The sequence below is a fragment of the Lactuca serriola genome, chromosome 8 (assembly GCF_051521515.1).
Source record: "Lactuca serriola cultivar US96UC23 chromosome 8, Lser_US96UC23_V15, whole genome shotgun sequence".
NCBI classification, from domain to species: domain Eukaryota; kingdom Viridiplantae; phylum Streptophyta; class Magnoliopsida; order Asterales; family Asteraceae; genus Lactuca; species Lactuca serriola.
This window is the reverse complement of record NC_136415.1, coordinates 280,471,977-280,486,271: the sequence shown is the minus strand read 5'-3', so window position 1 is coordinate 280,486,271 and position 14,295 is coordinate 280,471,977. Positions and strand designations below refer to the sequence as shown.

At 32.5% G+C, this 14,295-nt stretch overlaps 2 protein-coding genes across 3 annotated transcripts; both read right to left on the bottom strand.

The window, feature by feature from the left end:
* Positions 1–1,523: 1,523 nt before the first annotated feature.
* Positions 1,524–4,849, bottom strand: LOC145065542 (serine/threonine protein phosphatase 2A 57 kDa regulatory subunit B' theta isoform-like). Of its 2 annotated transcripts, XM_079012559.1 has the most exons (3): positions 4,713–4,849; positions 2,782–4,566; positions 1,524–2,025 (listed from the first exon to the last, which is right to left on the bottom strand). In XM_079012559.1, exons 2-3 carry the CDS (start codon positions 3,967–3,969, stop codon positions 1,696–1,698), a joined length of 1,518 nt encoding a protein of 505 aa, XP_078868685.1. In that variant the 5' UTR covers positions 3,970–4,566; positions 4,713–4,849; the 3' UTR covers positions 1,524–1,695. The 2 variants fall into 2 exon arrangements, with proteins under 2 accessions (XP_078868685.1, XP_078868686.1); XM_079012560.1 differs by having other exon boundaries at positions 2,782–4,802.
* A 5,773-nt stretch (positions 4,850–10,622) lies between these two features.
* LOC145068125 (uncharacterized) lies at positions 10,623–12,806 on the bottom strand. The gene has a single exon (XM_079015106.1). It carries the CDS (start codon positions 12,804–12,806, stop codon positions 10,623–10,625), a length of 2,184 nt encoding a protein of 727 aa, XP_078871232.1.
* Between the last annotated feature and the right edge of the window lie 1,489 nt (positions 12,807–14,295).

Genomic DNA, 14,295 nt, shown 5'->3' with positions numbered 1-14,295 from the left:
CTGTCATTCTTTTCAAACCATAATTGGTACCCATTATCCACTCCATAATTGCATAACATGCTTTTTAACTTTTTTGGATCCTTAAATTTCATTCCAAGTATGTGCTTTTGTTTTTTCCAGTGTAAACTCTCATTGACAATGGAATGCATCTATAAGGAATCATGCATTTCCATCCCATTATCATCATCTACAAAGTCATTTTCCTCATCATCTAAACCCCATTCAACACATAATTGACTCAAGAAAGGATCATGGGTTGTCTATTCATAGGGATAGCATCTTCATCATTTTTAACCTCCCCATCCCTAAGATTATCTCCATTTTCCACACCATCAACACAGGAGTCGTTATCATCACCTTCATTTTGTTCATCATCAAACCGAACCCCAAGTCCATCACCATCATGGTCAACATAGACAGAAACTATGCCATTTGTGCCATATGCATCATAAATAAAAGCAGCATAATCTACATCATCTAAAATTGGTCGAATGTCATCACATAAAGCTTTTTTTGGTTCACAGTAGTAAAGTTTTTTAATCTCCTCATGCATGAAACGTTCCAGAAAAGTGACACACTCAAAATAAGTCATAGAAGAAAAATCAACATTATTGAAGGAGCTTTTCACTCCCCCAAAGTAAGACAAAGGATTACGAGTAAATACACCTTGGTAATTGAGCTCCACCATCACAAACAATCCAACATCAGGATCAGGTTGTGCCAGTTAAGCTACTAGCTTTGTTTAGAACTCGATCGACAACATTGATACCTCGATCAGATGCAACTGTGAAAACCCTAACCGTTGACTTGCCATTTACTTCCTGCAGAGTAAATTGAGATCGAGGGGAAGGAGACAAGTTAAGTGATGATCTGTGTTAATATCTTTCATTAAAATAACGTGGACCAAATATACACATCATTAACAGTTTCAATTTAAAATAAATGACAGGTGGATGAGAAACCGGGAAACCTTCTAAAATTGCTCACAATGGTGTAATTAACATCTACAATAAAATAATAATGGTCAATTGTGCAAAAAAATAACAACGTTGGTCAGATCGAACCAAACGAAAAAGTTACTTGTGCTACAATAGCATTTTCCCTTTGTCTAAATTATCTATCAAATCTATCCATTTTTGTTGTTTTCTTGTCGAATAAATTCTGATTCCACTGTATTCATATTACTTGAAAACAAACCCCCGCCACATTCGCGTCAAAAACCTACCATTTATAGCTATTTTAGCCTTTTATATCAATTAAAATGGTCATAAGAGAATTTGTAGAAAATCAAATAGTTTTAGTGGAGTTTTCGTCTTTTGTTTTGTTTTACCACCAAAAGTTTTGTAATAGGTCAAAGAATGTTAAAATGGTCAACATAGAAAAATAACTTTGATGGTTTGAATTGACGAAACATAACTACAATAGTTAAACCACAAAATCGACAAAAATATAATAGGTTTTATGTAACTTGCCCTAAAAGCAATCAAATATTATCATTTATTCCAATTAAACGAATGGAAATATATATGAGCTAGAAACTCGCTCAAAATGCATTGCTTTTAGCTAGTTTATCGAACTAAATGTACCACATTATCCTCCTACAACATTAAAAAAACAACAGCCCAAATTTACAAAACAACTTGTAGCTTTTCCCAAAACAGGATTACAAAAGCTTGAATCTTTAGAATTCAACTCCTAATTCACAAGAACAGCTTCGTTACTTGAAGCTTTATCTGCACCAATTTCTTCTAATCGTTTCCACGTGGCTTCACGTCTTGATTTCATCTTATCTTCCTTTGCCTCTTCTTCTTGGAAATTGAGCAAACACTCGTTGAAAAGTTCAGGGTCAAGGTCAAAGAAGATTTTCCTGACATTTAAAGTCAAACTATGAACAGCTTGATTCCAATGATATCTCCCATTTCTTTCAAGTGCTGGAAAGATTATGGGGAGGATTACTTTCCGATTTTGTCTGATTAGATTCTCAATGTGATCATTATTCCAGAAGAATAGAACTCTTTCTGCCACCTGAAAAAAGAAAAAATAATAATAATAATAATTAAGTAAACTCCCTGATTTGAATTTGAAAATGTTGGGGTGATTAAATGATTTGTTGAAAATCTTGAAAGAGCCTTGATACACGCATTTGAAGAAGGAAATACCAAATCTACCCTTCAACATGATATCATCAATCAAAAAGCTTCGATCTTTTCTCAAAAACTTAGTTCATTGAATGGTTTTGAAAGGAATGGAATCTATTAGAGGAATTGGAATATGAAGGAATCATAATCTGTTAAGACATTTGGTAGAAAAAGTTGACATGAAATGGAATGGAATGAGCCATTCCTTTCCCGGTTTCATTATACCAAAAACTTGATTCATGGAATGATTTTTGAAGAGAATGGAAACTATTTAGAGGAATTAGAATATGAAGGAATCATAATCTGTTAAGACATTTGGTTGAAAAGGTTGACATGAGATGGAATGAAATGAGTTATTCCTTTCCCGATTTCATTATACCAAAAACTTGGTTCATGGAACAGTTTTGAAGAGAATGGAATCTATTTAGAGGAATTGGAATATGAAGGAATCATAATCTGTTAGGCATTTGGTTAAAAACTTGACATGAAATGGAATGGAATGAGCCATTCCATTCCATTCCTTTCCTTTCACGATTTCATTATAACAAACACCACCTAAGTCATACAAAACCAATACACTACTACACATTTGAAAGAAAAAAAAAAAAACAAGAAATAATCAAAAGAATGATAAATTAATTACCTGAAAATGCAAACTATTCAAGCAACGAGCAATCTGTTTAAACAAAAGCACCATACACCGATGAAATTCGGGTTGTTGTGTAGCTTCAAGAACCTCTTCCAATTCGCCCAAAAACATAATCTCCTTTGAACTATTTGTAACAGGCCAATATTTCAACAAACCCCTTATCACCATATCAGCCAATTTACAATCTTTCTCAACAAATTGAGTAATACAATATGATAATTGTTGATGATACATGGCCAAACATTTCGGTTTATGCAATGGAATCAAAGCCCTTGAAAGAAACAACTTATGTTCTTCCTTCAATGGCAAAGCAAACCCATTGATAATACTCCCTAAAATCTCCAAAAGTTCTGCAATCCCATTATGCTTTTCGGTTTCTAACACAAATCTATAAAAGATATTGTTGATAGATTTCCTTATAAAAGGACGATGAACCATGAATTTACCATAAACCCTATGAAGAATTGTCTTTAAGTACTCACGTTCTCTTGGATCTTCAGAGTCAAACATGTCTAACAATTTAAGAACAAAGTAATGATCGATGTATTTTTTTGCAATTTTGGCATCTGCTTCTGGGGAGGCTATGAATCTTAGTAGAAGTTCATATACGATTTGTAAATGAGGCCATGAGGGATCCATACATGGTTCTTCTTCTTCAAGATCATATGATTCCAAGATTTTGCAATCACGGGGTTGTGGAGTGAGTTCGCGAAATAAATTTGCAGATACCATTTTCACAAACTCTTGCATGACTGATTCTGTGAATTTAACGTTGCTAGACGCAACAAAATCGACTAATTCTAGTAAAGTTTGTCTTTTGATTTCTTTTTCTTTGAGGTTTTTTGTGGGGTCGGTGAAATCAAAGATTACAGAACACATGGCGACTTTTTTTATGAATAAATTCTGTTTTTCATTGCTTGAAACGTCTCTGAAACTTGGTAGAGCTTCGTAAGAAACACTTACAGGATTACCATTGCGGAAATTCTTCTCGCCTGGAATGAATCTGGAATCCAAAGGTGAGGAAATATCGGCGTTTACAAGCTTTCTTGAATTCCCGCTTCCTAAATCGCTTCTCTTTGAGCTAGAAGAGGTTGAATTTGGGGTTAGGTTGCTTAACGATTCTTGATTTTTGGACGATTTGGACTGTTTCCGGGAAACTTTACTGAGAATCTGCTTGAGCATATCTTAGATTGCGAAGAACGAAACAAGAATTTATCGAAACCCTAGAAACCCAACTCGAATTCTGATCAAAATCATCCGAAGTGGAAGTGATGAAGAAGGCTTTAAATGGAGGTTACAACAAACCCATCGTAAAAAACTGTTCTAGAATCAGAACTAAAGCAAACCCCTTTCCAAACCCTATGATAAAATACACAAAACACAAAAAAAGATATCTGAACTATACATCAGAAACCCACTGATTTCAATCAAACTGAAACAAACTCCCCCAAAAACCATCAATGCCCCTTTCTTCAAAATTCCCCACATCGGTTTTCCCCTTTTTCTGTATGGATCAAACCCCTCGAAGAGGGAAAGATTCTGACTTTTGATTTAGGAAAAGATAAAAAAAGAAACCCCACTTGGAGTTTAACGATCTTGGGACTTGAAAGTAAAGATAACGCAAAAATCTCTCAAAATAACCTGGTCTTTTTGAATAAAAATAGCTTTATTATCTCCTGTGAGCTGGACAGATGGATAAAAAGTAAGCTCACTACACCACAAGAATCCTGCTTTACTTTTTTTCGCACTTTCTTTTAACAAACCCTTGAAAGGGAATAACTAAAAAGAAAAAAGGGAATCAAATTAGTGTAAAAAAGATTGATAATCGGATAATGAAGAACAAATCTGAAAGAAAATTCAGGGAATTTGATCGAGAGATCGAGAGAGAGAGAGACGCGTTTGGAAGAAGGAACTTGAAAACCCACCTAACAGGAGAGACCAAGCCGCCCTTCGAACGATTCTTTGCTTTGTTTCTTCTTTTTCTTTCTTCACATCACCATCTCATTTTTGCTTTGTTGTTTCTTGACTCCTATTTTACCTTTTCTAATATAACTAGTGGGGATTTCAATATGATGCAGGTATTAATCAGGTATCATTTAATAAATAGATTGATATAAAAAGTTGGTATAAATCAAAATAATAAAAAAAGAAAATTTTTATTACTATATAAGACTTTTTTTTAAATTTCTTATATATAGATATTATTATTGTGATTTTGTCATATATATAAAGACGATTTTCGTAAAACATGTGGATCATTTATGTACATTTATGTCAAACAAAGATAAGTTTTATAATAATTAATTAACTTAGGAAGCATTATGTCTTACATAAAATTAAAAGGACCAAAAATATAATCAATCTAATCCAAGAGAAAAGAATTTAATATAGGGACCATTTAAAAAAAGGTAAATAGTTTAAGGACTATTTTGTCTAACTAGAAAAATTAAAAGCACTAAAAATGTAACTAATTTATTTTCAAAAAAATTACTGATATGACCTTCTAATTTTTTTTATATAGCAACACACTTCACATAACTTTAAATTGTCAAATATTATAGGATAATCAAAATAAATTTAAAAGTAGTTCTTTTAGTTTGATTTTCATAATGGTCCATGTCCTTGCATTAGTTATAGAATACCCCCAAATTGTTTGGTTTATCTCGGACATACTGTTTTGTCTTTTGGTTGTTCTTTTTTTTTTTTGTTATTTTTTGTTCTAAATAGAGATATGTTTTATAATAATTAATTAATTTAGGGAGCATTATCTCTTACATAAAATTAAAAGGACCAAAAATATAACTAATATAATCCAAAGGAAAATAATTTAATTTAGGGGCCATTTAGAAAAAGGTAATTTGTTTAAGGACTATTTTGTCTAACTAAAAAAAATAAAAAAGACTAAAAATGTAACTAATTTATTTTCAAAAAAAAAATTACTATAATATGATATGACCGTCTACATAACCTTAAATTGTCAAATATTATAGGATAATAATTAATTTAAAAAAATTATTTTAGTTTGATTTTCATAAGCTATTACTTTTCATACTTCAAACTACTTCTTTATCCCCTAAATGATATTTTATTTTATTTTTATCTTTTCTCTTTTTTTATTGTTTGTTATATTTTTTTTGTTATTTTTAATAGATACATAATAATAATAATAATAATAATAATAATAACTAGATTGGTAACCCCTGCTTCGCGGGGGGCAGAGAAACCTGATGTGCTCATATGATATCGGTTGGAAGTTTTGGCGAAAATATTTCGTATCTATTTTAACATATAAAAAATCTATTTATAGAGTACATAAATATATTAGAGGATAAGGATCAAAAGTTATCATTCATTAGTGGATCCTTATAGGATATTCGATTACAAAAGTGCCCATTCATTAGAGGATGACTACAGGACATTTGATTACAAAAGTGTTGGAGTGGTATGCCTCGTCATGGTGCTTCGTGGTCTTGAATGATCTTCCTATAGATGTCTGTTGTTGCACTCATGTTCTCCTGCATCGCTTGGAACATGTCGAGCATAATGACAGTGTCTTGGTCGAGGTCTTTGATGAAGGATTTGGTGATGACAACATGCCTGTATGACATTTTCACTGATGCTTCTTTTATCATATTCTGCCTTGAGTCATTGATGATGATGTATGTGTTTTGGACCATTGCTAATGATTCCTTCATTGTCTCGAGCTGGTTTTGGAGTTTCTGCATGATCGCCTCCATGTTGTATGTTTCTTGTTTGATGGAGAAGGTGATATCTTTGGCATATGATTTTATAGGGGATTATTGTGGTTGTTGGATTGTATTTATTAGAGGCAGTTAAGATGTAGGGTGGCTGTGACCTTTATTTCCTTTATTTGATAGATGTGATTGTTGGATTCCGATGTAGTATTAAATTGGTAATATATGGGTAAGTCTTTAACTGCATGGGGTATATTTGTTTTGGAAAATGGGATAATATAAGAATCGAAATTAATATATGGGTTGTCTTCAATAGGTTTTGTAGCATCTATATCTATTTGAATACACTACTGCTAACCTTATGGTACCTGTTTTCATTGATGTAGTTTCTAAATTGTTAATTGTTGTTGTATATAAATTTATTTAATTCTATATGTGTTGATTCATATTAATATAGAGTGGGATAAGTATTTATGACTTTGTTATGTAACTATCATTTGTATGGGTTTTTTTGTGAAATTTTGGAAAACTGGAAGCATGCAAACGGTGTTCGTTTATTATTGTGTATATTACATAGGATAGTTGTTTATCATGTTTGCTACAAAAGATAAACATATTGTCCGAAACAAAAGTTGGATTTGATAGTGCTGTTTCATGATATTTGCTATTTTGTGGTCCGTTTTTGAATTTTTGGTGCTGGTGGCCATGTGATAAGAGAAATGGAAAGGTGTTAGTATTGGTTTTGGTATTTTTTTGTTTATTTTTGATTTCATTACATCGTCTTTTACCTGGTGGAGTGAAGGTGAGAGTGTGTGCGACAGGGCGAGGAGGTCTGGTTGGCTCTGGTGTTCCGCCATCTGGTCGCATTCTTGTCATCCGTGCTAGGGCTAGTGTTGTTGATTCTTGGATGTCAATTATTATGAAATGGATGTTGTCGGTTGTTGATGCCCTGAGCATTTAGATAGACATTGTTTTTATTTGTTCTTTTTGATCAGTGATGATCAAAGGGAGGGTGTTTCTGTTTGGGAGCGGGTTGGCGGATATAAACTTTTCAAGTGATGGTTTTAACAGCTTCCGACACGTTGTTTCGGATACAACCGCAGGTATGGTGTTCGTAGTGTCGGTAATGGTGATTGTGAATTTGTATCTATTGATATAAAGAACTTGTAAGTAGTATAGTTAGTGAATAATGGTTTTCTGTATGCTTCAGAAGATGCTTACGTGTAGGTTGGCTTTTCAATGAGTCCATGTGCACTGCAATACCACTGTTCGCCTCTTCTGAAAATCGGATCTTTACAGATTGGACACGTTGTTTGGTACCAGGTGTTTTGGAAGTGAAATTCCTTAATTGAAGCTTCTACTATGAATGTTTTATCTTATAGATAAAAAGCAATTGGTTGTAAGAGTGGGAAAGAGATTGTATTTCTAAATAATGATATTATTCACTAGTTTATAACCCATGGGAACCACGGTGACAAAATTAATTGAATTTTTATAGTAAAAACTCAAAATTATTAATCAATTATTTTAAATAAATTATTAATTAAGAGATTTTTTAGTAATACAAAATTATAATCATTGATTTAAATAAATATATGAAATTATATCAATTTATAATTTGTATTAATTTTATTTTATTTTTTTTAATGTTAAAAATTTAATTTAATTAAAGTGGGAAATTTAAAATTTGAAATGAAGAATCAATAGGTTGACAAGTGGCATGCATTAATTAGGAGACATAATAGGATGACACATGGCAAAAGGGGAATAAAATATACATTAATTAGGAAGCCTAATAGGATGACACATGTCAAAAGGAAAACAAAACTATTCTTTTATTAGAATAGGGATATCACGTTACCAGTAGATCAGATCTGTTTTTCAGTTTCATGTTGTATAGGGTTGAGGGACTTCCTGATAGTGCTAGTATCGGCCTTGAGGGTCCTGTGAATCTGAAACCATGTTGTTGTTGGTATAGTATTCGAATAATATGGATTGTAGGATATTTCTGTAATTTATGTGACTTACAAGTTTATGAGTGATGTTGTCTTCGGTATATCTGGATTGACATAGATATGTGTAGCATATGATGACCCGTGCCGTAATGCTCCTACATAGAAGGTATTTGGTGATTAAAAACATTAGAAGATATGATGTATGTATGTATATATATATATATATATATATATATATATGTGTGTGTGTGTGTGTGTGTGGAGGTATGTAGAAGAGCGTACCATTGTATTTTGATGGTTTTAGGTTTGTTACTGCAATAATTGTTGTCGTACATGGGCGATCTAGGGAGACACGGTTGAATTTCTGTGGATTGGTTATGCATTATTTCCATAGATTGATTGCAAGTTCACTCCCACTAATGAAATTTGAATAGTTTTTGGTGTTAGATGGTGATGATGGAATTTATGTGTATACTTTGGTAATTAGTATGTATACCTTTCGTCATTTAGTATAAGCAAGACAAATGGTTCTCCATTTGCTTTCGTGCAATCTCTTATCTTTGATAGAACGCCAATGAAGTCTGTTTAGAAGTAAATGCAAGTATGTAACAAATGTTGATGTCATTTACAACTACCAGAGTCCAAAAATGAGAAAAAGAAAGGCTAGTAAGTATTTTTTATAAATCTATAAAAAAAAAAAATTATGGGTTTAGTTTTGTCCTTTTTTTGTTTAATTGCGAAGTTGACAAATATACCCTTGCTGATGTTTTCAGCCAAAGAACAAAATAAAAATAGAAGGTGGGAAATAACCAATAAGAACAATTTGGAGATAAATTTTTTATATTATTGAAAGTGATTGTTTATATTTGTTTTTTTTTGTTGAATTTGGAAGTTGACAAATATACCCCTGCTGATGTTTTGAGGCAAATAACAAAAAGGGCAGAAACTGCGAATTGATCAATAAGAACAATTTCAAGGTAAAGTGATTGTTCATATTTGTTTTTTTTTTGTTGAATTTGGAAGTTGACAAATATACCCCTGCTGATGTTTTGAGGCAAATAACAAAAAGGACAGAAACTGCGAATTGACCAATAAGAACAATTTCAAGCTAAATTCTTTATATCATCCAAAGTGATTGTGGAAAATATTGTTTTCCTTTAGAAAAGTTACAATTTTGTATTTGGATAATGGATTTGGATTATTGGCTTTAACTTTTAGGAGGAAATGAATAATTTTTTTCTATCACAGTTATTTTCATATAATACAGGGCATGTACAAATGTGATTCCCATGGTATTTTGTAGAAATTATAAGTAATATAAATTTGCATTTCGATTGTATGGAAGTTTTTAATGAATACTTGGGTTGTATGGTGGCGTTTCTCCGAGTTCTATCAAATATGACTTTGATACGAAGCGAAACCAACTTTTTGGAACTGTTGTTGTGCCTGGAATTGGTTGTATGATAGACTTGAGGCCAACATCAATATAGAACTCATTTTCAAGAACTTTTTGATACTTGTCTAACTGAGGACAGCTATAACCTGACATGATGTAACATTCTGAAACACTGAAAACAGATTCAATGTAGCTCTAATTTGTTCGTTGTCCAAGAATTTAAATTGCATCTGCCTGTAGAAACAGATTATTATAACATTAGATTGAATGGTATTACATGTGCTTTTATTGTTATACAATTGTATCGTCTGGTAATCATATGTGTTTTTTTAAGCAAGAAAGCGGTTGCTTTTGTGAATATTAAAGAGTGATAATTAAGAATTTCCTTTCTATAAATTTCAAATTTGTTGAAAATTTGAAATTCAAAACCTGTTTTTCTTGTATTTTTATAGACTGGTATTGTACGTGTTTTTATTCCTATACAATCGTATCATTTCGTAATCATTTCTGTTTTTTAAAGGGGTTATCCATTGTTTTGTGGATATAATAGACTAATAATTAATAATTTCCTTGGTACAGCTTTCATTTGCTGAAAAATTGGAATTTGAAACCTGTTTTTATTGTTATATATTTTGGTGGGAACTTACAAATCTGTCAACAGCCAGGTACCAGGTCTCATATTGTCGGACATCGTGTTTCCATTTGCGTAGTATTCTAACCTGTAAGGGGCCTCCGATACCCTCAGCTTTCAGTTCTGAGATACTCGTCATTAGTTGTTTGTGTTCTCTATTATAAAGAAATGTGTGGAGGTAAGCAAGATATTTGGATGAAAATACAAAACTTTATAAACATGTAAAAAGTGTTGAAATAGTGAAGAGCATATGAATAAAATGAAAAGTAGTAATGCTGATGAAAGGTATAACAGGCAGTGATACTGTAGACCTCGGTTGAAGTGACTTTGTGCAGTAAATCTTTGAAGACAACATTTTTTGTTTTGTTGTTTTTAGTTGTGTCACTGTTGTTTATTAGTATCTTTATGGAATCTGGTGATGTTGCTCGGGAGAGGGCAACATAAAGTTGTCTGTGTGCAAAGACGGGCTGTGACAAATAGATTCCAATCATACGTAGTGATTGTCCTTGACTCTTGTTGATAGTCATTGCGTAACAAACTTTCACTGGAAACTGTTTTCGTGAGAAGATGAATGGCAGATCCGATGACTTATGTATGAACTTTATGCGTGGTATGTATACACGTTTTCTGATGGAAGTGCCAGTTATGATTGTCGCTTTAATAACACTTGGTAACAATTGTGAAACAATCATGCGGGTACCGTTGCATAAGCCTTCCCTCTGATTTATGTTTCTTAACAGCATTATCGGACAGTCTACCTTAAGTAGAAGATCGTGTGGTGGTATTCTTGGAAAGCTTAGTTGGTTTAGGTATTCTATTGGATAGAGGCCCTCCAAATGAGATGTGTGTTTTCCATTCGGATGCATAGTGTATGTGCTATTGTATACCCTGGCACCTGTTGTCACCATTTTCAAAACGTAAGCGTTTATCTCATCAGTTGAATCATTTGTGGGACAAACTATTGCTCTTGCTGAAAGCAGTGTGGCAGTCGGTTCATTAAGTGTACCATCCCCATACACAAAATCTATTAACGTCTGTAGGGAATCAAGGGAAGGTGATATTAGGAGTGAAGATGGAATTTGTATCCAATTTGAGTCTCGTGGGTCGTCTTTGTCAGCTACACCTATATGTCCATTACTAATAGCTAGCAGCCATGTGGCAAATTCTGATAAAGTCATTGATCTGTGGGGTATTGTGTTAGAGGATTCTAGTCTCATGTTCGTATGTAAAAATTGAATTATTAAATATGTCCATAAATACGAACTTGGTAGAGTTAGTGCTATAATTTTAGAACGTGTGCTTTTTGGTAGAACATGAAGAGTTTGGCGGAAATCACCACCAAGAAGCACTGATATGCCCCCAAATGGTTTTTCATCGTAGTCTAGCACATCTCTAAGTGAACGGTCCAAAAATTCAAAGCACCTTCTGTCACTCATTGGCGCATCATCCCAGATGATCAGTGTTGTACGCTGCATAAGATCTCCAAGGAAGGTGCGCTTTTTTATATTGCATGATTTTTTGTTGTTTAAATCAATAGGTATTTTGAACCTTGAGTGTGCGGTTGTCCCAGAGGGTAGCAAAAGCGATGTGATTCCAGATGCAGCAACAGCCAAAACGATTTTCCCTATCGATCTCAGATAGGAAAGAATAGTCGTCCATAAGAATGTTTTACCAGTACCACCGTGTCCATAAACAAATATTAGTATTTGTTTTTCGTTCTCGATGGAAGTAACAACTTTTTTGTAAACTGGTCGTTGGTCATTGTTCAGCTTTGGTAATAGATCATTGTGTTGTTTCAGTAGTCCTTCCCTATCATAACTCATTTCTTCCAATAGCAGTCGATTTCGTAAAACACCAATCACATTGGCTGACGGAACTGGAAGACCAAAGTCTGCCATTGATTTAGATGGGACGGCAGAACGGAGCGTGTCATCTAAATCATGAAGGAGTTGTTGTTCAACAATCCCAGCAGCAGAGGTAATTGTCTTATCTGGTACTTCGGCTCTCAGGGTATGTAAGTAGTCATCTTTCATCCTATCGCACGCAGTGTTCCACAACAAAAGTGGATTGCTAACCTCACAAAAAAGCAGTAGATGATAGAAAAGTGACCGTAGTTGTGATGCATTTGCCCATGTTGAAGCTTCTGTGAAACATGTCAACCACTCGATATCATCACCTATCAATCTAAGTGCATTACAGGCCGCCCTGAAAGTTTTATAGACAGTACCAGCAACAGTACGTAAATCCTCAAATGATGTACATCCTTTTTGGTGACATAGTAGCATCCGTAAGTAGAATAACTCACCAGACGTCGGATGTACGAATACAAGGCGGCCTACCATTTTTGATGATTCGTAAACCCTCCGACCCCAAGACTTACTTGACTTATCCCATTTGTAATTTTTTGGATAATCCAGATATGTCAAATCGTGCCCTTGAGGGTCCCTTGAATTGCTTTCAAACCACCCAAGCAGGGTAGTAATGATGGCATATGGATTAGATAATACTTCGAGTATCGAGCTGTCCCCATGGAACACCAATTGTTGCATATTTTCCTCATGAACGGTTAGAATCTGAACAGGTGGATGTCGATGATGTATGTGGAATTCCCAAATCCGCCATGCCACCTCATGTGGACATATATACCGCCCATCCAAAAAAATTTGTTTTTTTTTTCTATTTTGTTTTATTTTTTATTTTAATTCTTTTTTAATTTATTATTATTATTATTATTATTATAAACTTTGCTCAAAATTTTAACATTTTGACGACATTATAAATTCGGACGACATTACAAAATTTTAACATTATTATTATTATTATTATTATTATTATTATTATTATTATTATTATTATTATAAATTTTAACATTCGGACGACATTATAAATTTTAACATTCGGACGGCATTACAAAATTTTAACATGCGGATTGAAAATATTTAGTCAAGCACTATACAATGTTTTCATTTATATAGCCGTTCGAATTTATAATGTCCGATTTATAAAATGTTGTTCGAAATTTATAATAATAATAATAACAATAATAATATTAATAGTAAAATGTAAAAAAATATTTAAAAATCGATTTAATTAAACCGTTTAATTTATAATGCCGTCCGAATGTTAAAATTTTGTGCGAAATTTATAACAATAATAATAATAATACTAATAATAATAATAATTAAAAATAACAATAAAAAAACAAAATAGGAGAAAAAAAAGACAAAAAGATGATGTCAAATCAAATATCAAAATTTTGATTTGATTGACTTTAGGGTTAAATATAGTTAAGAGGGTACTTATAGCACAACCCTTCGATTGCGATTACTTTTCATACTCCTAACTACTTCTTTATCCCCTAAATGATATTTTATTTTTTTTGTTGTCTTTTCTCTTTTTTTATTATTTCTTTATCCCCTAAATGATATTTTATTTTTTTTGTTGTCTTTTCTCTTTTTTTATTATTTGTTATTTTTAAAAGATTATTATTATTATTATTATTTTTATTATTATTATTATTATTATTATTATTATTATTATTATTATTAACTGTTCAGATTATCCACATGTTATTGTTTTTGTTCCGCCTATCTTTGTGTTGTTTTTTTCGACAGGATTATCTCATGTTATTTTTCTCATTCGGACTATCTGTTTGTTACTTTTTTCGTATGGACTACTTTTATGTTATTTTTTTGTTCCAACTATCTGTATGTTATTTATCCGTATGGATTATTCGCATTTTACGTTTTTCATTCAGACTATCATCATGTTATTTTTTTCGTTCCGACTATCATTGTGTTAATTTTTGTTCCAACTATCATTGCGTTGTTT

What these genes read in the sequence shown, in the direction of transcription:
- LOC145065542 (XM_079012559.1), bottom strand. Translation starts at nt 3,969, where the DNA reads ATGCTCAAGCAGATTCTCAGTAAAGTTTCCCGGAAACAGTCCAAATCG. An exon ending in TGAATAGTTTGCATTTTCAG is followed by an intron (nt 2,026 to 2,781) that starts GTAATTAATTTA and finishes TTCTTTTTTCAG; the next exon opens with GTGGCAGAAAGAGTTCTATT.
- LOC145068125 (XM_079015106.1), bottom strand. Translation starts at nt 12,806, where the DNA reads ATGGTAGGCCGCCTTGTATTCGTACATCCGACGTCTGGTGAGTTATTC.